At 51.0% G+C, this 26,819-nt stretch overlaps 2 protein-coding genes across 2 annotated transcripts in view; one reads left to right on the plus strand and one right to left on the minus strand.

The window, feature by feature from the left end:
- The window catches only part of LOC142921033 (uncharacterized), a 42,822-nt gene extending 30,660 nt beyond the window's left edge, over window positions 1-12,162 (minus strand). Inside the window, exons 1-2 of the mRNA XM_076062921.1 lie at window positions 12,017-12,162; window positions 6,217-7,360 (exon numbers count right to left, since the gene is read on the minus strand). Coding sequence (XP_075919036.1) covers window positions 6,217-7,360; window positions 12,017-12,067 — 1,195 coding nt within the window. The 5' untranslated portion in view covers window positions 12,068-12,162. The remainder of the gene's footprint in view (window positions 1-6,216; window positions 7,361-12,016) is intronic.
- An 885-nt stretch (window positions 12,163-13,047) lies between these two features.
- The window catches only part of LOC142921034 (mutS protein homolog 4-like), a 28,129-nt gene continuing 14,357 nt past the window's right edge, over window positions 13,048-26,819 (plus strand). The window contains exons 1-11 of the mRNA XM_076062922.1: window positions 13,048-14,538; window positions 15,038-15,201; window positions 16,558-16,806; window positions 17,647-17,843; window positions 19,251-19,358; window positions 19,822-19,937; window positions 20,309-20,482; window positions 21,845-22,014; window positions 23,099-23,166; window positions 23,890-23,964; window positions 25,704-25,768. Of these exons, the coding sequence (XP_075919037.1) occupies window positions 14,534-14,538; window positions 15,038-15,201; window positions 16,558-16,806; window positions 17,647-17,843; window positions 19,251-19,358; window positions 19,822-19,937; window positions 20,309-20,482; window positions 21,845-22,014; window positions 23,099-23,166; window positions 23,890-23,964; window positions 25,704-25,768 (1,391 nt within the window). The 5' untranslated portion in view covers window positions 13,048-14,533. The remainder of the gene's footprint in view (window positions 14,539-15,037; window positions 15,202-16,557; window positions 16,807-17,646; window positions 17,844-19,250; window positions 19,359-19,821; window positions 19,938-20,308; window positions 20,483-21,844; window positions 22,015-23,098; window positions 23,167-23,889; window positions 23,965-25,703; window positions 25,769-26,819) is intronic.

Genomic DNA, 26,819 nt, shown 5'->3' on the forward strand with positions numbered 1-26,819 from the left:
ATCGGTCAAAGACGCTAAACGGAGTGACGCGCAAACTCCAAATATACAGCAGGCGTCAGCGTCGGGATCGAACCCACGACTTCCTGTATACCAGGTGAGGTAGTTAACATCTCACCACGGAGAGAGACACGCAAACTCCAGTTAGCCACGGCTGTGTTCGTTGATCCTCAATTAATTACTTGGTGGAGTGAGGAAGCATTCATGCCAAGCAGAAGAAGGTGGCCAGGCATGATTCTAGACACGCCACCGCCTGTTTACCCAGTGACAGTGTACAGTTTGTGTTTGCAGTAACGTCTATTAACTCTGTTGAACACGGACGTTATAGCACAACAATAGTTTACTTTTGTTTTCCTCTGGAACTCTTTATAAGAATGGAAACTGGAGGTGAACACAGCACACACATTCAGCTGAAGTCGGAACTGTTCATCCCAGCATTTAAGGACGTCTGAGCCTGGATTCACACCTCTAAGTTGCGATTGAACATTAATTTATGCATAACACAAATGGTATTGTTTTCAACACCCTTTGCTATGTCAGCTGAATTTAGCTCCCATAAATATTCCTTTTGTAGCCAGACCGCCGAAATTGTGTGCTCGGAGTTTTGGGTGAACATTCATTTTGAAGATACGAGGGCTTCCAGGCATTTTTATGACCATTTGCTCTCTCATTGTGTGCCATAACAGCCCTGTGATGAATTTGGGAAACTGTTTCACTGCATCATGAATATATGAATAAGTATAGACGTGTAAGTCACATGTGACTATATATGCATTCCTCTGTGCCTCGATACTGACGTGTAGATGGTGTGGATATTAATTTTTTTCTGTCTGCAGCTGACGCTTCCTCTGACGCTTCCTCCGCAGAATTGGTCTGATGGAGCAAATGCACTCAGCGCAGCTCGGTATGACAAGTCAACAATGCGACCGGTGTGCATACAGCACGGATCGTACTGGAGATTTCACACGGCACGAGATAACTCACACAGGAGAGAAACCCTTCAAGTGCAGTGTGTGTGGGAAGGCGTTTGCACGTTCATCAAATCTTGAAATACACCAGAGAACACACATGGGAGATAAACCCTTCAAGTGCAGTGTGTGTGGGAAGGCGTTTGCACATTCATCTACTCTTGTAACACACCAGAGAACACATACGGGAGAGAAACCCTTCAAGTGCAGTGTGTGTGGGAAGGCGTTTGGACATTCATCTACTCTTGTAGCACACCAGAGAACACACACAGGAGAGAAACCCTTCAGGTGCACTCCGTGCGGGATAACGTTTTCGCAGCAACAACATCTTCAAGTGCACCAGAAAGCACAGAAGCATCAGAAGATCCACAAGGAGTGGAGTCTGAAATCAGCTTGTGAAAGTCAAAGTGCCACCATGAGCCCATCCCTCATTAAACAAGAACCAGAAGAAAATCCCAGCTTGGACACTTTTAAAGTTATCGAGGTGAAATATGAAAAAGTGATGGTGAAATGTGAAGAAGTGAAGGTGAAACGTGAAGATGAAGATTCAACTCCAAAATGGGACCTTCACATCGATGGAGGCAACGTGAAGCAGGAGGAGAATTCTGACTGTGAGGCAGAGCGAGGCAACTCCCAGCAGTTTGTGGAAGTGGAGGTGTGGGTGGACTTCCTCCGAGACAATACAAAGTCAAGTGGAGACCCGGTAGATGTGTAAACTTTGCGTTTTAATAATTGTTTTTTTATTTTATTTTGGGCACCTTTATAATACATGCCACAGGACCCGCACGAGCTTAATCCGGCACTGTCTGGGATACCGTTCCAGTGCCCAACCAGGCAATGTTGAAAACACCGCGGGTGGAGTTGAGGGTGACGGTGGAGGGCGCGAAGGGGGCGAGTGATGCCGATGGGCGGCGAGGTGGTCACCCGAGAGGATGCCCAGTGGGGAGACGAAGCAATGAAATCGCTCCACGTGTCAGGTGATGTTGATATCGAAAACTGACACATAACTGGCGTGCCATAAATAGGAAATTAACTCTGCTTATTCAAATCAATGTATTCATATATGTTGATAAACTGTTTTCAAGCAGATTGTCTCTAACGGCGACTACAGGGACCACGTGATTGTTTAAAAATGTCTTTGATGCCTACAATTCGTCTTGTGTAGCTTATTTAGACTATAATTTATTCACTTCCCAAAATGTATTTACTTGAAAACATAGAGCTGATATTTGTAAGCAGTCTTTGTTATTTATACGTTTGAAAAAAAATATTTGCACAAATTGAACTTGTTCAGATACAAGGTGAATTCACAAGGCTTTGTAAAAAATCCAATATTTCAGAATTTTGCCTTAACGGAGAATATTTTTTTAAATGTTGGTAAAAATAAAGATTCAGAAATATATATTGTGCCGTGTCTACAATTTTATTGTAAAGTGGAATTGGCAAAAAAAATTGATGGTTCAATGAGCCACTCTGTCTACGGGAAAGCTACCCATACGGATGATTACCTGAAACCGGATTCCCACCACCATCCATCCCAGAAGAATTCCCTCATCAAGACTCTGCACCATAGAGCCCAATGCATATCCGACCAGGAACACATAGCCAGTGAACTCAAGCACGTACACCAAGCTCTTAAGGCTAATGGTTACTCCGACTACAATCCGCAAAGCTATCACTCCAACCATGAAGAAGGACCCTCTTGAGGAGCCTTTCAAAACCATCACTTTGCCCTACATTGCGGGGATCACAGAAAATATCTCCAAAATCTTGAATAAACACAAGATCCAGGTCCGATTCAACACATTACATAAAATCCGTGATCTGGTTCCGTCTGTAAAAGATGTGATTCCGGACATACAGTACCCTGGCGTCTACAAACTAAGTTGCCTCTGTGGTAGTAGTTACATTGGAGAAACCAAACGCCATGTCTCGGACCGCATTCGTGAACACAAAGCAGACCTGAAACACGGTAGGACCAACACCTAGGCCGTGGCAGATCACTGTTATAATTCAGTAGGCTCACATGACATTGACTTCTCCAAGACAGAGGTTCTTTGTAAGCCATCTGGCTACCATGAGAGATTCGTTCATGAGGCTATCCACATATACAAACACAGAGACAATTTCAACCGGGAAGATGGATTCTGGCTTAGCAATCATTGGAAAGATTTGATAAACCATTTCGGGTCTTAATTGATTGTTCACGCTTACAGTGGCTTTCAGACTGCATTCCATTATTTTCGTCTCCCCCCTCCTCTATTCCGAACATAGATGGACTCGTCCATCTGAATAAACTGCTAAATCGCTCTCCGTGGTGCTAACGTTAAAAAAACCCGCCACTTTTTTCAAAATTTCTTGCTGTGGTTTTCACACCTGATGACGATTGCTTGTGTTACAGTCGAAACGTCGTGAGAATTGTATTGTTTTATATTTTTATTATTTTATTGTTTCCCTTCTACGTGGTGGTGACTTTACCGAAAAAAACAAGAACATGAATTCCTCGCAGTCACAAAAGCTTTAAATCAACATTTATTTTTACTTCGTTAACACCTTTCACTTTCGCACGCCGCTAATTTTTCGCGACAAGAGGTTTCATCACCACAGGTTACACGTGCAGTGGGTCCAAGACGAGGCGAGACGGTTCGCTGGAGGCAACACGTTTATTCAACAAGGGAACCACAGCACAGAGGGGTGACGACCCCTCACAGCCGATAACCTCAGGAGGCAGTCCCTCCACACTGCGGTGCCCTTACTCTGGTTCTAGTGGTAACCCTACACTGGTTATGTCTGAACCCGACCCTAGCCAGGGTCACTGGGCTCTTCGCTTCAGGGTCTTCAGGGTAGCGCTCAGAGTCTTCTTCAGAGCTTCAGGTGGACGAGGACCGCCAAACCCGTTCAGGGGTCCGGCTTTTATCCCCGTTCCAGGGTCTCTCCGCCCCTGGCCAAGCCTTCTGGAACTCTCTAGGGGGCCCTGGAACATCCCCCAGCCCCCCCTTCTTGGGGTCTGGGGGCCCTGTTCGTCACACCTGGTCTGTACACCACCCCCTGTTGACACATGTCCGCTATTACAGGTCAGCTCCCGTGGTAATATGTGTACAGCCCAACAATGGCGCTACATCATCCCCCCCCCCCCTTGTAGCATCCAGGCGTCTGCTACGTTCACAGGAAGCCCTAGACGCATGCACGAATATGCTCAAGGTGCCATGTCATACGTTCGAGCGTATGGATGTCCCCGACTTATTTATTACCTTTACATGTAATCCAACTTGGCCTCAGATAAAACCAAAAAATAAATAACTTTCATTCGGCCAGACACCCAGCCGTCGATACGACTTCACAGCTAGGGTGTTCAGACAAAAGCAAGTCAAATTCATCGAGAGCATTCACTGAGAGTCGTGTTTTTTGGAGAAACAAGATGCTGGATGTACTCAACTGAGTGGCAGAAGCGAGGACTTCCACATCATAGGGGTTTCCCCTTTTTTTCTGGCAACAAAACTGAAACCTTTTGGCGTCCTCTGGTCGAGCACCAATTGGGTCGAGGCTCTCAAGAAAGCCGTCCCTTGGTGTGGTCCAATCGGTTTCAAGGACAATGCCACATATATTATCATAGTGCGTGTGTTTTGTTTGCATTTTGATGCAGGTATTGTGGTTAATGCTGTAACATGAATCCTTGTAAAAAGGTTTCAGTTTTGTTGCCAGAAAAAAGTGGAAAAACCCCTATTATTATATTTTGGTACTGCCAAAGGAGGTCTAATGATGTAGATGACTACCCCACGCTCATATTTTAATCTGGCTGAAATCAAAAAATCATCCAATCCAAATCGAGTTTCCAAATCCAGAGGAAGACCCAAAATCTGTTTGCAGTAGTGACCGCAAATATGATTCATGGGCCATGCGGAAACCTTAATGTCAATGCAGCAGCATGTATGAAGGACATAGAGAGTAGCAAGAAATATCCGAGACAATTTATTAAAGACACACAAACTGGAGATGATGGATATCCTCGCTATAGAAGGCGAGCTCCAGCAGACGGTGGATACACAGCAAGACTGAAGATTAGAGGCAACGCGGAAATCGAAATGGACAACAGGTGGGTTGTTCCGTATTCTCCGCTTCTTTCTAAAATCTTTGAGGCATAGATGTGTTAACCACGCTCCACCTCCTCCAGTCAGTGTGTGTATCATGGTGTGTGTGTCAGTGTGTGTGTCAGTGTGTGTGTGTGTCAGTGTGTGAGTGTGTGTGTGTGTCAGTGTGTGTGTCAGTGTGTGTGTCAGTGTGTGTCTGAGTGACTGAGTGTCTAAGTGAGTGACTGACTGCCTGAGTGAGTGACTGAGTGTCTGAGTACGTGTCTGAGTGACTGAGTGTCTGAGTGACTGAGTGTCTGAGTGAGTAACTGAGTGACTGAGTGAGTGTCTGAGTAAGTGTCTGAGTGAGTGACTGAGTGTCTGAGTACGTGTCTGAGTGACTGAGTGTCTGAGTGACTGAATGTCTGAGTGAGTGACTGAGTGACTGTCTGAGTGAGTGTCTGAGTGAGTGACTGAGTGTCCGAGCGAGTGAGCGAGTGAGCCACTCCCAACGCCCTCACCCGCTGCCCTGGAGTCTCCTCACCCTCCTCCTCACCACCCTACACCTCACCACCCAGCCCCTCCTCACCACCCTACACCTCACCACCCAGCCCCTCCTCACCACCCTACACCTCACCACCCAGCCCCTCCTCACCACCCTACACCTCACCACCCAGCCCCTCCTCACCACCCTACACCTCACCACCCAGCCCCTCCTCACCACCCTACACCTCATCTGCTCCTCCTCACCCTGCATCTCCCCTCCAGCTGGGGTATCTCAGCCATGATGTCGTCTATCTGCTTGAGAATCCGGCACTCCTCCACCCTCTTGAGACTCGCCACCCTCTCCTCCTCCTCCTCCACCTCGTCGCCCGACTTGCAGTCGCCATCATCGGCTGCACTGCGTGATCTCCGTAGTCCCCTCCTCGTCCTCTTCTTCTTCCTCCTCCTCCTCGTCTTCCTCTCCTCCTCCTCCTCGTTCTCCTCCTCCTCGTTGTCCGCCACCTCCCCATCGTCTCGTGCTCTGTCGACGCTCGGCTGCAGGCGGCTGGTGCAAAACTTCAGCAGCAGCCTGCGGATGCCCCCCGTAGACTCCACCACATCCTCCTCCTCGTTCCTCCGCTCCTTCACCTCGCCCCCCTCCACCACCTCCTCCTCGTCCCTCCGCTCCTTCACCTCGTCACCCTCCACCACCTCCTCCTCCTCGTCCCTCCGCTCCTTCACCTCGTTACCCTCCACCACCTCCTCCTCCTCGCCCCTCCGCTCCTTCGCCTCGTCACCCTCCACCACCTCCTCCGGCGATGAAGACGACGACGACGACGATGCGTCCGAGAACGACCAACAGCTGGGCGACGATGACGACGCTCTCTGCTGCCGGTATTGTTGCTGAATTTGTCTCCGTCGCTGCCGCTGCTTCTCCAGGGCGCAACCCCGGCGCCTCCCGGTGGGCGGTGGTGGCGGCTCAGCCAGCGGCCACGGCATCAGCGAGAAGAAGTGGAGCGTCGCCCCACGTGGGGCCGAGCGCGGAGGAGGCGGAGGAGGCGGAGGAGCGTGGCAGGTAGAGGAGCGCGGGCAGGGATCGGGATTCGGTCCCGCCGGACAATCCGCCGCCACCGCCGCCTCCCGCCGCTTGCTTAGTGGCGACTGCCCGGTCAAAACCTCCTCCTCCTCTTCCTCCTCCGCCTTCATCGCCGCCTCGGCCTCCTCTTCCCCTCCTTCTCCTCTCGCTCCACCTCCTCCTCCGCCCCTCCTGCTGCTCGCCCTCCTGCCCACGCCCTGCCACCAAAAGTCGAAGTGTCTCTTCCACGCCGCACGCGGTCCAAACGCGGCCTCCCTGCGTCTCTCCGCCTCCTCCTCCGCCTCCTCCTCGCCCGCTGCCTCGTCAGCGCCAAGCGCCGGCCCCGACTCTCCGCCGCCGTCTCCGCGCTCCGGGGCGACCCTCGGGCCGATTCCCGGCGTCGGCGTCGTCCGGGCGCCGCCGCTGCCGCCGCCGCCGCCACGGGAGCTCTCCTGGGGGGGCGCCGCCGCCGCCGGAGTCTCCCGGCAGCGGCGCCCCCCCTCGAGAGCCCGGAACGTCACGGGGCGACGAAGATGACGGTCGCGGCGGGGAGGCCCCGGCGCGGGCCCCGGCCCCCTGGCGTCGTCGTCGTGGAGCGGGCGAGCGACCTTGGAGGGCGCCGCGTGGGACTCGGCTCCTCCTCCTCCGGCGTCGTCCACGGAGCGCTTGGGCACCCGGATGGGCCAGGAGGAGCGAGCCCTCACGGAGGGGGCGGCCGTGGCCATGGCCGGGGCCGGGGCCCGGGCCGGGGGAGGCCGTCTGGGAGGCCACTGGTGAGGGGGGAGGGCCGGAGGAGAGGGAGGAGACGCGGGATCAGATTCCAGCATTCAGCACGCAAACGTCCTGGTAGTGGTGGTGGTATTGGTGGTAGCGGTGGTGGTCAGTGATTGTAGTGATGTTGGTAATGGTGGTGGTGATGGTAGTGATTGTAGTGTACGGTAGTAGTGGTGGTGGTGGTATTGGTGGTAGTGATGGTAGTGTATGGTAGTAGTGGTGGTGGTGGAAGTGGCGGTAGAAGTGGTGGTGGTGATGGTGCTAGTGGCGGTGGTAGTAGTGGTGGTGTAATGGTGGTGGTAGTGTTGCTGGTAGTAGTGGTGGTAATGGTGGTGGTGGTGGTAGTGATGGTAGTGTATGGTAGTAGTGGTGGTAATGGTGGAAGTGGTGGAAGTGGTGGTGGTAATGGTGCTAGTGGTGGTGGTAGTAGTGGTGGTGTAATGGTGGTGGTAGTGTTGGTGGTAGTAGTGGTGGTAATGGTGGTGGTGTCCGGCAAAACAACCCCCTACCTCCTTGTGGTGCCGGACGGGCAACGCTGCCGTGGGCAGTGCCGGGGGGGAGGGCCAATTCGGATTGGCCTTTCCCCTCATGGCGTTTGTAACCACCACAGTGGCTAAGTGGGGGCTCTGGACAGGTGTGAGGGGCTGGTAACCCCTCCACCTCCAATTAATTACCGCTAAACCACGACCACAACATTTTATAAATAAGCTTGTGCCGGACGCCCCGGGGGGACAGGCGTCTATGACGTCTCCTGACCAAACCCCATTTGGCGGAGCCAGGAGACTGAATCCTTCCCCTCGGGGCTCCTCCAAAAACAACAAAAAACCACTACGTGTGGCCACGTGGAATGTTCGAACGCTCACTGCGGAGGAGAGGCTGCCACTCCTCTGTCAAAAGCTGGACCGGTACCGCCTGGATCTCTGTGGTAATAAGGAGGTCCTGTGGACCGGCTCTGGCTCCTGCCACCATGAGGGGTGGACAGTCCTCTACACGGGGCAGGAGACTGCCAAACAACAGGGTGTGGCTCTTTTTCTGAATAAAAGAATGAAGGGGTGTGGGAGCATGGTGATGAGGTGTGGGAAGCTGTAAGCCCCAGGCTACTTTGGGCTCGCCTTCCCATCAACCACAGGTGAGGAGTGGTGGTCATGGTAACTTATGCCCCCACCAAAGACGAACATCCGTGGAGGGATGGAAGCAAGGCCAATGAGTCAAATGCCTTCTATGACCTCCTGTCACAGGTGCTGGCTAAAGTGGCCCCTCGGGATAGAGTCATCTTGTTGGGTGACTTCAATGCCTGAGTTGGTCATGATGCTGGCACCTGGTCTGGAGTAATTGGAAGGCATCGGGCAGACCAGCTCAATAACAACGGCAGGAGGCTGCTTAATTTTTGTGCAGCCCATGGGCTTGTAATTACCAACACGCTGTTCCGGCATCGGCGCATCCACACCACATCATGGATGCATGCCGGGTCCAAGCAAGATCATCTGCTGGACTACATAGTGATGGAGCAGCGAATGCGGGCCCATGTCCTTGACACCAGGACCTACCGTGGAGCTGATCTGCCCACTGACCATCGACTTGTCATCTGTAAGATGCACCTGCAATTCTTCCACTCCGGTGGTGGGTGTACACCCAGGACCCCATTCAAACCCTTAGTGGCATGGTCTCAGCTAGCTGATGAAAGTTACAAACGAGAATTTCATCATCGCTTGCGGCTGGGATTGGCATTGTCCCCCACTCCTCTTGATGTCGAGGGGAAATGGGCGAGGTTTAGGACTGTAGCTCATGTAGCTGCAATGGCTGCTTTGGGTACACGGTCCAGACCTCCCCAGAGACCCTGGCTGACAGGAGGTGTTCAAGCCGGCTGAGAAAAATCGACAGGCCCACTCTCATCGGCTACAGCATCCCACGTCGGAGAATGAGGAGGCTTACCGCAGCCTTCGCTCGGAGGTTCGGAGAGCCGTGAGGCACTGCAAGAATGGGTGGTGGTCGCGGGTTGCTGAGGAGATGGAGTCTCCCTCAGTGGCCCACGATCACAAACCACTCTTTAATTCCATCAAAAAAGTAACCTGCAGCGCCACACCTATTACCATCATTAGGGGAAAGAACGGTGATCCAATATCCGACCCCCAGGAACAGGTTTGCAGATTTTCTGAGCATTCCTGAAGTCCTGGGGAAGGGGAAATCCCTCAGCCAGGAAAACAACGTGGGACAAAGTGGGGATGACCCTACTGAGGCTGCGGTGCCTCAAATATTGGAGGAAGTCACCCCCTGTGAGTGGCTGGCTGAGGTGCCATCCGTTGAGGACAGCAAGTTGCACAGTAGGGGGCACAGGTGGTGCATCAGCCAGTCGTCTCAGTCAGTCGACCTGTCGCATCTGGGTCTGCCCCGTGACCTCCTGCCAGCGGGCGTTCGACAATTCACGTGGCCTCAAGGTGCACATCGCCTGGCACAAGCGTCGTGGTGATGTCACCGCCACTTAGTGGCGAACTGCGGTTGTTGTTGTTGTTGATAGTGGAGCTGCTGGTAGTATATTTGGAGTGTGCGTGTCTCTGCCTCGTGGTTGCATGGATGTTTCTGGTTCCTCCGGTTTCCCCCCCTCCAGATTTAGAATTAACATCACGCATGTAAAATATTTAACTGCGATACATTTCCACACGATGAAGTCACTTTGTGTTGAGCTTTTATTCGTGATGGCCAGGTCGCTTGTGAAAAAAAGCTACATAGCTCAGTGGGTCTTACCTTGTACAATAAAATAGAAAAACTAGTTTATAGTTTAAGAGAGATGAGTTGGATCTGTCACGTGGGTTATTTAAAAAAAGAGGTCATTCATTTCATCAGGTTATGCGCACAGATTACAAAAACATTTGGAGGGGAAAAAAACATGCTGGCCGTTATGTGACTTCACCGAAAAAGCCAAAGAGTACGTTATGGTCAAGTTTTATTAAAACATTTTTTGTTTAGGATATTTGCTCTTAATGTGCTTACTTTCCCCCAGCACATTCACTGCATTGTCTTGGTGAATGCGAGGCATCGCGTGGTCATAACCCACCGGGATATTTTCCCCTTACGCGTCAAGAGATTGACATTCTCAATGGAAATCATTTCAGGTATTCACTGAAAGTGTCAGAGATGAATTTTCAGGATAAAACTGAACATTCGTGCTAAAGATTGGTGCCATATTGTACTATTATAATTGTGCAAAATGCAACCAGAACACAATTAGCACGGTTAGCTACGTACCGCTACAGTCTACATTATAGACTGTCAGTACACTCACTCAGCTTAATAACCAGGCTACATTCTACATTATAGACTGTCAGTACACTCACCATACTTAATAACCATTGCTACAGTCTACATTATAGACTGTAGTACACTCACCATACTTAATAACCAGGCTACAGTCTACATTATAGACTGTCAGTACACTCACCATACTTAATAACCATTACTAGTCTACATTATAGACTGTCAGTACACTCACCATACTTAATAACCATTACTACAGTCTACATTATAGACTGTCAGTAAACTCACCATACTTAATAACCAGGCTACAGTCTACATTATAGACTGTCAGTACACTCACTCAGGTTAATAACCATTACTAGTCTACATTATAGACTGTCAGTACACTCACTCAGCTTAATAACCATTGCTACAGCCTACATTATAGACTGTCAGTACACTCACTCAGGTCAATAACCATTACTAGTCTACATTATAGACTGTCAGTACACTCACTCAGCTTAATAACCATTGCTACAGTCTACATTATAGACTGTCAGTACACTCACTCAGGTTAATAACCATTACTACAGTCTACATTATAGACTGTCAGTACACTCACCATACTTAATAACCATTACTACAGTCAACATTATAGACTGTCAGTACACTCACCATACTTAATAACCAGGCTACAGTCTACATTATAGACTGTCAGTACACTCACCATACTTAATAACCAGGCTACAGTCTACATTATAGACTGTCAGTACACTCACCATACTTAATAACCAGGCTACAGTCTACATTATAGGCTGTCAGTACACTCACCATACTTAATAACCAGGCTACAGTCTACATTATAGACTGTCAGTACACTCACCATACTTAATAACCAGGCTACAGTCTACATTATAGACTGTCAGTACACTCACCATACTTAATAACCAGGCTACAGTCTACATTATAGACTGTCAGTACACTCACCATACTTAATAACCATTACTACAGTCTACATTATAGATTGTCAGTACACTCACCATACTTAATAACCATTACTACAGTCTACATTATAGACTGTCAGTACACTCACCAAACTTAATAACCATTACTACAGTCTGCATTATAGACTGTCAGTACACTCACCATACTTAATAACCATTACTACAGTCTACATTATAGACTGTCAGTACACTCACTCAGCTTAATAACCAGGCTACAGTCTACATTATAGACTGTCAGTACACTTACCATACTTAATAACCAGGCTACATTATTATTCACAAATTAAATCGTTTGTATTTTGTCAATGTCCATAGACTCAGCACCGCGCCCATTGACCCAACACTGCCCATAAATTTAACAGTGCATTTGTAAACTATCTGCGAATCACGGGCTGGACATTTGAGGCCACTTTTTACCTCACGTTTTCCCTCACGAGAGGCGATCTCGCACCCCTGGGGGGTCGTCATCGTCGTCAATTTCTGCTCCAAAATAAAAAAAATTCAAAACCGCACCTCACGACTTTCAAAACGGCGCCTGGCCGAGGGAAAGGAGTCACAAAACATTTGGCGGGAAAAAAAATCTCGCGTCACGTGGCTAGGGAGGAACCAAATCTGATTGGCTCCAAGGCGTAGCGAGGAGGGCGAGACGCCAAAATAATTTAGCGGGAAAAAAAAAATCTCATGTCACGTGGGTAGGAGGGAACCAAACCTGATTGGCTCCAAGGCGGGGGCGGGGAGGAGCCAAAAAAAATTTGGCGGGAAAAAACTCCCGCGTCACGTGGGTAGGTTTAGTTACTTGTAGGAACAACCACAAAGCACACAGATGTAGTTTTATATCACTCCCATTGTTTCCCTCCACGATGTCTCCTTTAAGCAATAAATTACTCGCGGGGTGAAAAGAAAACAGTCATCTCGACGAATACTGGCACATCTTATGCCCCTCACGAGGCAAACTATTCACAAATTACATCGTTTGTATTTTGTCAATGACCATAGCCTCAGCCCTGCCCCATAAACTCAGCAGTGTCCCATAGACTCAGCACTGTCCCATAGACTCAGCACTGTCCCATAGACTCAGCACTGCCCCATAGACTCAGCACTGCCCATAAATTCAACAGTGCATATTTAAACTATCTGCGAATCACGGGCTGGACATTTGAGGCCACTTTTTACCTCACGTTTTCCCTCACGAGAGGCGATCTCGCACCCCTGGGGGGTCGTCATCGTCGTTAATTTCTGCTCCGAAATAAAAAAAATTCAAATCCGCACCTCACGACTCTCAAAATGGCGCCTGGCCGAGGAGGAGTCTCAAAAATTTGGCGGGAAAAAAAAATCCCGCGTCACGTGGCTAGGGAGGAACCAAATCTGATTGGCTCCAAGTCGCCGCTTGGACCAATCAGAGAGCTCCAAGCGCCTCGCCTCACAGCAGCTCCGCTCCTGCACTGATAGATCACTGCAGAAGGTCTCTCGTCTATAGTTGAATAGTGTAATAGTGTGTGTGTCTGTGTGGATGTGTGTGTATGTATCTGTGTGTATGTGTGTGTATGTATCTGTGTGTGTGTATCTGTGTGTGGTGTGTGTCTCTGTGTGTGTCTGTGTGTGTCTCCGTGTGTGTGTCTCTGTGTGTGTGTTTGTGTGTGTGTCTGTGTGTGTCTCTGTGTCTCTGTGTGTGTGTGTCTGTGTCTCTGTGTGTGTCTCTGTGTGTGTACATGTGTGTGTGTCTCTGTATGTGTGTCTCCGTGTGTGATGTGTGTGTCTCTGTGTGTGTGTCTCTGTGTGTCTCCATGTGTGATGTGTCTCTGTGTGTGTCTGTGTGTGTGTCTCTCTGTGTGTGTCTCCGTGTGTCTCCGTGTGTCTCTGTGTGTGTCTGTGTGTGTGTATGTGGGGAGCGGTAGTGTAGTGGTTAGCGCTACGCCGCGCTACGATTCTCTGAACCGGTCCTGGGCCTCCCCTAGGTCGACTCAGCCTCAAATGAGTACCTGGTGTGGTGGTGTGTGTAGTAAACATCACCACTGGGGGAGACAAAGGCGGTCGGGCGTGGTGCTGGCCACCCACCCCCTCGTGTGCCACAGTGCCGGCCCTTATAGGTGCTGCTACTCGCTTACAGCACTCGCCCCTACAGATTGTTAAGGCTGTACGGGGGGTCTTTGTGTGTGATATCTGTGTGTGTCTTGTGTGTGTGATGTGTGTGTGATGTCTGTGTGTGTCTTGTGTGTGTGTGATGTCTGTGTGTGTGTGATGTCTGTGTGTGTGTGATGTCTCTGTGTGTGTCGTGTGTGTGTGATGTCTGTGTGTGTGTGTGATGTCTGTGTGTGATGTCTGTGTGTGTGTCGTGTGTGTGTGATGTCTTTGTGTGTGTGTGATGTCTGTGTGTGTCTTGTGTGTGTGTTGTGTGTGTGATGTCTGTGTGTGTCTTGTGTGTGTGTGTGATGGCTGTGTATGTCTTGTGTGTGTGTGTGATGGCTGTGTGTGTGTGATGTCTGTGTGTGTCTTGTGTGCGTCTGTGTGTGTGTGATGTGTGTGTGATGTCTGTGTGTGTCTTGTGTGTGATGGCTGTGTGTATGTGATGTCTGTGTGTGTCTTGTGTGTGTCTGTGTGTGTGATGTCTGTGTGTGATGTCTGTGTGTATGATGTGTGTGATGTCTGTGTGTGTCTTGTGTGATGTGTGTGTGTCTGTGTGTGTCTTGTGTGTGTGATGTCTGTGTGTGTGTCTTGTGTGTTTGTGATGTCTGTGTGTGTGTGTGTGATGGCTGTGTGCGTGTGATGGCTGTGTGTGTCTTGTGTGTGTGATGTGTGTGTGATGTCTGTGTGATGTCTGTGTGTGTGTGATGTCTGTGTGTGTCTTGTGTGTGTGTGTGATGTCTGTGTGTGTCTTGTGTGTGTGTGTGATGTCTGTGTGTGTGTCTGACAGGTGATCCGCTCTTTTGAAATCGGATGAGGTAATCTCGCAGATCCTCATCGTTTGAGCAGCGTTAAGCCCCTCGCACAGATTTGAATATTCCCCAAGCTTCCTAATCACTGCCAGGCTCAGGCGTTAACATCTCCTAGCCACCGTGATGATGATGATGGTGGAACCCACGACCTCCTGCTGTATACCAGGCGAGGTAGTTAACATCACCTAGCCACCGTGATGATATTGATGGTGGTGGTGGAACCCACGACCTGCTGTATACCAGGCGAGGTAGTCAACATCTAGCCACCGTGATGATGATGATGGTGGAACCCACGACCTCCTGCTGTATACCAGGTGAGGTTGTCAACATCTCCTAGCCACCGTGATGATGATGGTGGAACCCACAACCTCCTGCTGTATACCAGGCGAGGTAGTCAACATCTCCTAGCCACCGTGATGATGATGATGGTGGTGGAACACACGACCTCTTGCTGTATACCAGGTGAGGTAGTCAACATCTCGCTCACCCCCAGGCTTGGTTGCAGGATGTCCACGAAGGGTCCCAAGTACTCGTTTGGCCTACTGCTGGATTCTCCTCCCCGGCGCACAAAGACCAGAGCCAAGCTACACAGCACCACCGCCTCCACCTCCTCCGCCTCCTCGTCTTTGCTCAGCTCCACGCCCGCGGCACGCCACTCCAGGATGCAAGGTCGGAGAGAGTGCAGGAGGGCAATCAGCGGCGGAGCTAGGGGGCGGGGGGGGGGTGACAGGGTTAGACAATTGTCACCCCCGAAAAAAAATAAAAAATCGAAAAATCTGAAACATTGTGCGTGTAAGTGCACGACACTCGGTCCGGCGGACTTCGTGTAACTGCACCGTCAGAGCGTGTCGCCAAACCGATGGCGTCTGGTTCAACAAGCCTGACTCTCTAATCATCTTCTTTGGTTCTTTCGGTAAAGTCACCACCACGTAGAATGAGAATAAAATAATAAAATAAAACAATAAAATTCTCACGACGTTTCGGCCGCAACGCAGGTGGCCTTCTTCAGGCCACCTGTCGTCCCAACAGGTCTGTCCCTTTAAACCTGAAGAAGGCCACTTGTGCTGTGGCCGAAACGTCGTGAGACTTTTATTGTTTTATTATTTTATTCTCATTCTACGTGGTGACTTTACCGCAAGAACCAAAGAAGATGAATCCTTGCAGTCACGAAAGCTTTAAATCGAAATCTCTAATCATTCTTGAAGTTAACATTTGTTGAATGTCACCCCGGGCTGAAAATCCTGGCTCCGCCCCTGAGGGGGATGACGCCTCTCCGCGGATTATTTTGATGTTGACGGATTACCGTACTTTGGCTCCTCTTGCTCCATATCCTTTGGTTCTTTTGGTGAGGTCACGTGGACTGCTCCTACGTCAGCTCCTACATCGGCGGTCCACCTGCTGTGTTCGTTTCACACCTGGTGACGGTTGCTTGTGTCGCGATCCAAACGTCGTGATCCATTAAAATGTTTTCGTACCTATGTGAGTTTTTGCCGAAATAACTCAACAACATGAATTCCTGTGGTCACGACAGGTTTAAGGAACAGATTGCATCTGGCTGCTCTCCGCTCCCTGCGGAGCATTAAGGCCCCGACAAGCCCACGGCTTTCCATTCCGGGCACCGTTCTGTGATGTTGCGTCGAGCAAATGTGTGGCCCTACGCAGCCTCTCCCCCCCCTCCCTTTAGAAAATCAGCTCGCTCCCTCCGCTAGGGTCTTGTCAAAGGGGAGCACCGTTAATCCTGCCGAACAGGATTTCGCACAAGACCTCGCTGGGGTTGGTGGGCGGTGGGGGGGGGAGACGAGAGGGAGGCGTCGTTCCTCGCCAGCTGTCGAAGAATGCAAGCTCTCTCGCTTCTGTTTTTGGTGAAGCCTCTCTCTTGAACGATGTCGGCCTTCTGGTGCCATCGCGCTCCCCCCGTGCCGCGTTGGAACAGGGCCGTGAGCGCGAGGAGCCCCGAAGAAAACGGACCGCTTTAATTAAGTCTCCGTCCGCCCCCCCCCCCCCCCCCGTTTCTCTTGTTCCCAGAGTCGGGATTGGCCGACCGGAGCGGCAACGCCGACACCGCCACAACCACCAGCGGCGGCGGCAGGGCCCGCGGCGGTGGTGGCGGTGGCGGCTGCGGTGATGCTCCCACCGTGGTGATGCCAGGCTTCTCCTCCTGGGCCCCGCGGGCGCCCCTCCCCTCTTCCCGGTTCCGTGCGGCGCCAGGCGGCTCGCGGCGGCAACGCCAGCGGCATGCGCCCGGCAGCAGCAGCAGGGCCACCACGTCCACCGGTAGACTCACACAGAGACCCGTAGACTCACACAGAGACCCGTAGACTCACACAGAAACCCATAGACTCGCACAGAGACCCGTAGACTCACCACCCTTCATAGACTCATACAGAGACCCATAGACTCACCACCCTTCATAGACTCACACAGAGACCCGTAGACTCGCACAGAGACCCATAGACTCACACAGAGACCCATAGACTCACACAGAAACCCATAGACTCACACAGGACCCATAGACTCACACAGAGACCCATAGACTCACACAGAAACCCATAGACTCACACAGAGACCCATAGACTCGCACAGAGACTCGTAGACTCACACAGAAACCCATAGACTCACACAGAGACCCGTAGACTAACACTGAAACCCATAGACTCACACAGAGACCCATAGACTCGCCACCCTTCATAGACTCACACAGAGACCCGTAGACTCGCACAGAGACCCATAGACTCACACAGATACCCATTGACTCACACAGAGACCCGTAGACTCACACAGAGACCCGTAGACTCACACAGAGACCCGTAGACTCACACAGAGATCCGTAGACTCACATAGAGACCCGTAGACTCACACAGAGACCCGTAGACTCACACAGAGACCCATAGACTCACACAGAGACCCATAGACTGACACAAAAACCCATAGACTCAGACAGAGACCCATAGACTCACACAGAGACCCGTAGACTCACACAGAGACCCGTAGACTCACACAGAGACCCATAGACTCACACAGAGACCCATAGACTCACACAGAGACCCGTAGACTCACCACCGTTCATCGACTCACGACAGGAGGCAGCACCCCGTCTCTCTTGTGGCCCCGCAGCGACCTCGTTCTCCACGACTGACGACGCCGACGCCGGCGACGAGGAGGAGGAGGAGGAAGTGGAGGCGAGGTCGGTGGTGGTGGCGTTGGCAGAGGGCCGAGGTATCGCTCGGGGCGAGGTCGGCCTGGCCAGCATCGACCTGCGCTGCCCCGAGCTGGTGCTGTGTCAGTTCCCCGACAGCCAGCCCTACGTCAAGGTCAGCCTCCGCCCCTCCTTCTCTCTCCGTGCACGAACACAAAGGGCCCCCCCCCTCCTGTGCAGTGCGTGTTATGAACCGGGCCCTGAATTAAAAACTAAAACACGCACATTCTTCACCTGCGCGGTAAAGCGATTGTCATTTTTGTCACTTGCTGTACGGCCGGATAATGCGACACATCTCTAACCTAAGTTTTCTTTGTGGTTGTGGTTGTTTTGATTTGAAGCTTTCGTGACTGCAGCAGTAATTCATATTCTTAGCTCTTTCGGTAAAGTCACCACGTTGAAGGGAAACAATAAAATACTAAAATATATATAAAACTATAAAAATTCTCACGACGTTTCAACCATAACACAAACGGTCATCATCAGATGTCAAAACCAACGGCAAGAAACATTTGAAAGAAGTGGCGGTTCACAATAATTTATTTATTTATAATCGGTGCATTTATTTATTTATAAAAATACGTTGGCGCCACGATTTGTCAGTTTATTTAGAATGACGAGTCCATCTATGTTCTGAAAAGAGGAGGGGGGAGACGAAAAATTAATGTATGCTGTCTGAAAGCCACCGTAAGCGTGAACAATCAATTAAGACCTGAAATAGTTTATCAAATCCTTACAATGATTGCTAAGCCAGAATACATCTTCTCGGTTTAAATTGTCTCTGTGCTTATTATTTTATTGTTTCCCTTCAACGTGACTTTACCGAAAGAGCTGAGAATATGAATCACTGCAGTCACGAAAGCTTTAAGTCAAAATTTGATGCTTTTCTTGGTCGTGTTTTTGTTGGTTTGTTGGTTTGTTGCGGTTGCACTCCGATTCAAGAGCCGGATGGCTCACAGGGCTATACCCAAAATAAACTGAAAACTGAAACTGAACCTTCAACACACTCGGCCGTTCGTAAAAGCTGAAGGGTGGTTTCGTACTCTGGTAAGAGAGCAGAATCACCGAACCGGAATTGATCGCTTGAAAGCGTTTAGCGCGGGGCCCTTGAAAGTGCGGGACCCAGTAGCCACGTAAGTAGCTACGTGCCAATGTGTGCGTGTCGTTATTCTGCAGGTATGCAGTATATTTATATACATTGACAGGTTAAGTTAGTATTAAACTATTAAACACTAGTTTTTTAATTTTACCTTACCTCATGCACCTAGCTTGGCACAGCAGTCAACCCACTGCACCTGGGTCTGTCCCGTGACCTCCTCCTGGTGCACCTAGCCTGGCACAGCAGTCAACCCATTGCACCTGGGTCTGTCCTGTGACCTCCTCCTGGTGCACCTAGCCTGGCACAGCAGTCAACGCACTGCACCTGGGTCTGTCCCGTGACCTCCTCCTGCTGCACCTCAGCCTGTTATTCTCGTTGCTGGCGCTGCTGCTGCTGCTGCTGTTGCTGCTGCTGCTTGTTCAGGCGATCACCAAGCTGCAGGTGCTACGCCCGCTGGAGGTGGTGATGCCCCAAACGGCCTGCAACCCAAACGCCAGCAAAATGTTCACCCTGCTGAGGGACTACTTCCCTGTGAGCACGCACGGAGGGCATCGCCACTACTCACCACGCGGAGACTCCTAGACTCATCACACAGAGAGCCATAGACTCACCACGCAGAGACCCATAGACTCATCACACAGAGACCCATAGACTCATCACACAGAGACCCACAGACTCATCACGCAGAGACTCCTAGACTCATCACACAGAGACCCACAGACTCACCACACAGAGACCCATAGACTCATCACACAGAGACCCATAGACTCATCACATACAGAGACCCATAGACTCACCACACAGAGACTCCTAGACTCATCACACAGAGACCCACAGACTCACCACACAGAGACCCATAGACTCATCGCACAGAGACCCAAAGACTCACCATACAGAGACCCATAGACTCACCACACAGAGACCCACAGACTCACCAGAGACCCACAGACGCACCACAGTGGGTGCTGCCACCTCGTGGTGAGTGCGTGTGCAGGAGGCCCACGTGACCACGGTGCTGAGGAAATATTTCAACGAGGAGCGGGGCATGGACGCCGTGCGAAGGCTCTGCGTGCCCCACATGGCCACCGTACTCATGGACGTGCAGGGGAAGTGAGTGGGTGTGTGTAGGTGTGTGTGTGGATGTGTGTGTGGGTGGGTGAGTGGGTGGGTGAGTGGGTGAGTGAGTGTGTGGGTGAGTGTGTGGGTGAGCGGGTGAGGAGCTCACCGGTGAGCTCCTCCGGCAGGCAAGGCTGCGTTGGCTGGGCCATGTAGCCCGCATGCCCAGCCACCGCATGCCCAAACAGCTTTTGTTCGGCCGCATCGAGGGGGCTAAACGGGCACGGTACGGGCTAGAGAAGAGATGGAGTGGTTAGGGTTAGGGTTACCCACTCACTCACCCACCCACCCATCCACTCACCCATCCATTCATCCACCCACTCACCCACCCCCCTCTCACCCTCCCCCCTGCCGACCACCCCCAGATACTACTGCCTGGCTTCGCCGGCGGCGCTGCTGCAGTATGTGGAGTTCATCCAGGGCGTGGTGCTCGCCCCGGCCTCCGTGCGCGTCTCCTTCTGCGGCAGTGAGCGCACCGCCATGATCGACGGCACAACGGCCGCCAACCTGGAGCTGCTGCGCAACTCCCACGACCCCCGGTAGACGATGCCTCCTCTTCCCTCGCTAGCGGGGATAGCCGCTCCCCCTTCTGTGTGTTGGTGTGTGTGTGTTGGTGTGTGTGTTGGTGTGTGTGGTGTGTGGGTGTGTGTGGTGTGTGTGGTTGTGTGTGGAGCCAGGAGATTGAATATCTACCCTCGGGGCTCCTCCAGAAACAACGAAAAACCACTACGGGTGGCCACGTGGAATGTTCGAACGCTCACTGCGGAGGAGAGGCTGCCACTCCTCTGTCGGGAGCTGGACCGGTACCGCCTGGATCTATGTGGCATTCAGGAGGTCCGGTGGACTGGCTCTGGCTCCTGCCACCATGAGGGGTGGACAGTCCTCTACTCGGGACAGCAGACTGCCAAAAAACAGGGAGTGGTTCTTCTTTTGAACAAAAGAATGAAGGGGGCGTGGGAGCGTGGCGGTGAGGTGTGGGAAGCTGTAAGCCCCAGGCTACTTTGGGCTCGCCTTCCCATCAACCCGAGGCGAGGAATGGTGGTCGTGGTTACTTATGCCCCCACCGAAGATGAACATCCGTGGAGGGATGCAGGCAAAGCCGATGAGTCAGATGCCTTCTATGACCTCCTGTCGCAGGTGCTGGCTAAAGTGGCCCCTCGGGATAGAGTGGCCCCTCGGATAGGTCATGTAACCCGCATGCCCAGCCACCGCATGCCGAAACAGCTTTTGTTCGGCCGGATTGAGGGGGCTAAGCGGGTGCGGCACGGGCTAGAGAAGAGATGGAGTGATGTGGTACAGGAGGACGTGGAGCTGAGTGGACTTGCCGATGACTGGTACCAGCGGTGTCAAGATCGGCCTCTGTGGAGGAGGCTCATGAAGGACGCTACTGGGCAGTTGGAGGCAGTCGCCCTCCAACAACAATGGAGGGCAGAGGAGCGACGCTCACAACAACGAGCGGAGCGCCGGGTGGCTAAAGCACAGCAGGTTGCCACAGTAGGGGGCACAGGTGGTGCATCAGCCAGTCATCTCAGTCAGTCGACCCGTGGCACCTGGGTCTGCCCCGTGACCTCCTGCCAGCGGGCGTTCGACACTTCACGTAGCCTCAGGGTGCACATAGCCTGGCACAAGCGTCGTGGTGATGTCACCGCCACTTAGTGGCGAATGGTGGTTGTTGTTGTTTTGTGGTTTGTGTTGGTGTGTGTGTGTTGGTGTGTGTGTTGGTGTGTGTTGGTGTGTGTGGGGGTGTGTGTGGGTGCAAGTGTGGTAGTGTGTGTGTGTTGGTGTGTGTGCGTGTATGTGTGGGTGCGAGTGTGGTGTGAGTGTGTGTGGGTGTGTGTTGGTGTGTGTGTGACCCTCCTCCACCCGTGTGTGTGTGTGTGTGCGTGCGAGCGTGCACCCAGGAGCTCCCACTCGCTATTCGGGGTGCTCAACTACACGAGGACGCGTGGAGGAGCGCGCCGGCTCAGAGCCAACATCCACGAGCCGCTGGTGGACGAAGAGACGCTCAGAGGCCGTCTCGACTGTGTGGATGAGCTGATGCAGGAAGACAACTTCTATAGAGTGCAGGCCGGTGGGTGGGTGGGTTGGTGGGTGGGTGGCTGAGTGGGTGGGTGGGTATGTGGGTGGGTGAGTGGGTGAGTGAGTGGGTGGGTGGGTGAGTGGGTGAGTGAGTGGTTGGGTGGGTGGGTGAGTGGGTATGTGGGTGATGGGGCAGTTGTGGAGAGAGTGGAGAGTTTCCCATACCTGGGCAATGTGCTCATGACCGGCTCCGGTTTAACAGCAGAGGTCTCACTCCGAATCAGTCGAGCGGCATTATCTTTTAATCGGTTGCGTAACGCTGTGTGGAAGTTACCTGGTCTGTCGCTCCGCACGAAGCTTCGGGTCTTCCCTCCCTTCTCTACGCTTGTGAAACGTGTACCCCCCTAATGGAACATCTTCGCCGGTTAGAAATATTTAGGCTGGCCTGCCTACGATCAATCCTGGGTTTAACCAGGCTGGATTGTGTAAGGAGCTCACAAATCCTCGAAAAATTTGGACAAAGTCCCATCGGTGAGCTCCTCCGGCAGGCAAGACTGCGTTGGCTGGGCCATGTAGCCCGCATGCCCAATCACCACATGCCCAAATAGATTTTGTTCGGCCGGATTGAGGGGGCTAAACGGGCGCGGCACGGGCTAGAGAAGAGATGGAGTGATGTGGTACAGGAGGACGTGGAGCTGAGTGGACTTGCCGATGACTGGTACCAGCGGTGTCAAGATCGGCCTCTGTGGAGGAGGCTCGTGAAGGACGCTACTGGGCAGTTGGAGGCAGTCGCCCTCCAACAACAACGGAGGGCGGAGGAGCGACGCTCACAACGACGAGCGGAGCGCCGGCTGGCTAAAGCACAGCAAGTTGGCACAGTAGGGGGCACAGGTGGTGCATCAGCCAGTCATCTCAGTCATCTTAGTCAGTCGACCCGTGGCACCTGGGTCTGCCCCGTGACCACCTGCCGGTGGGCGTTCGACACTTCATGTGGCCTCAAGGTGCACATGGCCTGGCACAAGCGTCGTGGTGACGTCACCGCCACTTAGTGGCGAATGGCGGTTGTTGTTGTTGTGTATGTCTGTGTGTGTGTGTCTGTGTGTATATGTGTGATGTCTGTGTGTATGTGTGTGCAGCTATCAGTCAGTTTCTGGATGTAGACCACCTGCTCTCAATGCTGATTCAAATCCCTAAGACAGAGACGGTGAGATGATCACTTTAATCATCATCAGCATCACCTCGCTCAGCACCACACAGTACCCCTTCATCACGTTAAACAGGGGTGGGGAACGTCCGGTCTCTGGCCCTGCCAAGGCAACCGCAGGCAGGACTCGAAATTCAATAAATCTAGGTAGAGCAAACCTGGAAGAGCAGTTGCGAGTAGCAACAACATCGTCAATACCGGCTAACATCACCAAACGCTTCGCCAAAGAGAAGCAGTTCCAGCCCATCGCATTAGGGGCGAGTTAATTAAACGTTTGACCGGATATAATGGGCTAATTTTTAAGTTGATCAATTTTGTATGGCCCGCGAATGATGTTGTAAATATCCAAATGGCCCTTGGTAGAAAAAAGGTTCCCCACCCGTGATGTAGAGAGAGAGGCTATTTAGTGATCTATTTATTTGTCTATATTTATCTCTACATGTATCTATCTATATTCGGTAAAGTCACGTAGAAGGGAAATAATATAAATATAAAACAATACAATTTTCTTGCTGTGGTTTTCACACCTTGATGATGATTACTTGTGTTGCAGTCGAAACTTCGTGATAATTTTATTGTTTTATATTTTTATTATTTTATAGTTTCCCTTTCTACGTGGTGACTTTACCGAAAGAACCAAGAATATGAATCCCTGCGGTCACGAAAGCTTTAAATCAAAATGTATCTATCTATGTATCTGTCTATCCATCCACCCTGTTCCAGTTGAGAACTTCTGAGTCTAAGATCAACTATGCCATCCACCTCAAGCATGTCCTGGAGTTGGTGTCTCCACTGCAGGTTACATCGCCTGCCCAAGATCACTGTCATCACTAATTATTGTTAATCACTACCATCACTAATTATCATTAATCACTGTCATCACTAATTATTGTTCATCGCTATGATCACTAATTATCATTAATCACTGTCATCACTAATTATTGTTAATCACTACCATCACTAATTATCATTAATCACTATCATCACTAATTATTGTTAATCACTATCATCACTAATTATTATTGATCACTGTCATCACTAATTATTGTTAATCACTATCATCACTAATTATTGTTAATCACTATCATCACTACTTATTGTTAATCACTATCATCACTAATTATTGTTAATCACTGTCATCACTAATTATTATTGATCACTGTCATCACTAATTATTGTTAATCACTGTCATCACTAATTATTATTGATCACTATCATCACTAATTATTGTTAATCACTGTCATCACTAATTATTATTGATCACTATCATCACTAATTATTGTTAATCACCATCATCACTAATTATTGTTAATCACCATCATCACTAATTATTGTTAATCACTGTCATCACTAATTATTGTTAATCACTGTCATCACTAATTATTGTTAATCACTATCATCACTAATTATCGTTAATCACTGTCATCACTAATTATTGTTAATCACTATCATCACTAATTATTGTTAATCACTATCATCACTAATTATTGTTAATCACTGTCATCACTAATTATTATTGATCACTATCACCACTAATTATTGTTCATCACTGTCATCACTAATTATTATTGATCACTATCACCACTAATTATTGTTAATCACCATCATCACTAATCATCGTTAATCACTATCATCACTAATTATTATTAATCACTATCATCACTAATTATTGTTAATCACTATCATCACTAATTATTGTTAATCACTGTCATCACTAATTAATTGATCACTATCACCACTAATTATTGTTCATCACTGTCATCACTAATTATTATTGATCACTATCACCACTAATTATTGTTAATCACTGTCATCACTAATTATTATTGATCACTATCATCACTAATTATTGTTAATCACTGTCATCACTAATTATTATTGATCACTATCATCACTAATTATTATTGATCACTATCATTATCATTAAGCTGCCACTGGGGGTGCCCCTAGGCCACAGCAGACTCACACACAGAGACAGCTGCCACTGGGGGTACCCCTAGGCTACAGCAGACTCACACACAGAGACAGCTGCCACTGGGGGTGCCCCTAGGCTACAGCAGACTCACCCACAGAGACAGCTGCCACTGGGGGTGCCCCTAGGCAACAGCAGACTCACACACAGAGACAGCTGCCACTGGGGGTGCCCCTAGGCAACAGCAGACTCACACACAGAGACAGCTGCCCCTGGGGGTGCCCCTAGACCACAGCAGACTCACACACAGAGACAGCTGCCACTGGGGGTGCCCCTAGGCAACAGCAGACTCACACACAGAGACAGCTGCCACTGGGGGTGCCCCTAGGCAACAGCAGACTCACACACAGAGACAGCTGCCACTGGGGGTGCCTCCACAACACCCACAGGTAGGGTGAGTGGCAGGTGAGGTGAGTGGTGAGGTGAGGGGTTGGTGAGGGGTGGGTGAGTGTTGAGTGAAGGGTGAGGTGAGTTGAGTGGTGAGGTGGTGAGTGGTGAGGTGGTGAGTGGTGAGTGACAGGTGCAGGTGTCACTCTCACCTATCTCTCCCCTGCTGTGTTCCCAGCGAGCGCTCAGCCCCTGCAAGACTCCACTGCTGACAGCCTACCAGAGCTCCCTGTTGGACTGCAGGTGACGAGGAGACCAGGCTGGTGGTGGTGGTGGAGGTGGTGACTGTGGTGACGGTGGTGGGGGTGATGGTGGTGGAGGAGGTGGTGGTGGTGGGGGTGGTGGTGGGGGTGGTGGTGGGGGTGGTGGTGGTGGGGGTGATGGTGGTCGAGGAGGTGGTGGTGGTGGTGGTGTGGGTGGGGGTGGTGGAGGAGGTGGTGGTGATGGTGGGGGTGGTGACGGTGGTGGTGGTGGTGGTGGGGGTGGAGGTGTGGGTGGTGGTGGGGGTGATGGTGGTGACGGTGGTAGTGGTGGTGGTGGTGGTGGTAGTGGGGGTGGTGGTGTGGGTGGTGGTGGTGATGGTGGTGATGGTGGTGACGGTGGTGAGGGTGATGGTGGTGATGGTGAGGGTTGTGACGGTGGCAAAAACAACCCCCTACCTCCTCGTTGGTACCGGATGGCAACGCTGTGGTGGGCAGTGCCATGGGGGGAGGGCCTATTTAGATTTTTGGCTTTTCCCTTAATGACGTTTGTAGCCACCACAGCAGCCAATTGGGGGCTCTGCATGGGTGCGAGGGGCTGGTAACCCATCTACGTTCAATTAATTATCACCAAACCATGAATGAAAAATGTAATTAATAAGCTTGTGCCGGAGGCCCCGGGGGGATAGGCATTTATGACGTCTCCTGGCCAAACCCCATTTGGCGGAGCCAGGAGACTGAATCCTTCCCCTCGGGGCTCCTCCTTTAACAACGAAAAGCCACTACGGATGGCCTCGTAGAATGTTCGAATGCTCACTGCGGAGGAGAGGTTGCCACTTCTCTGTCGGGAGCTGGACCGGTACCGCCTGGATCTCTGTGGTAATCAGGAGGTCCGGTGGACCGGCTCTGGCTCCTGCCACCGTGAGGGGTGGACAGTCTTCTACTCAGGGGAGGAGACTACCAAACAACAGGGAGTGGCTCTTCTTCTAAACAAAAGAATGAAGGGGGCGTGGGAGCGTGGTGGTGAGGTGTGGGAAGCTGTAAGCCCCAGGCTACTTTTTGGGCTCGCCTTCCCATCAACCAGAGGTGAGGAG

Source organism: Petromyzon marinus, unplaced genomic scaffold (assembly GCF_048934315.1).
Source record: "Petromyzon marinus isolate PM22_M1 ecotype Great Lakes invasive population unplaced genomic scaffold, UKy_Petmar_22M1.pri1.0 PM_G_Scaffold_79, whole genome shotgun sequence".
NCBI classification, from domain to species: Eukaryota; Metazoa; Chordata; class Hyperoartia; order Petromyzontiformes; family Petromyzontidae; genus Petromyzon; species Petromyzon marinus.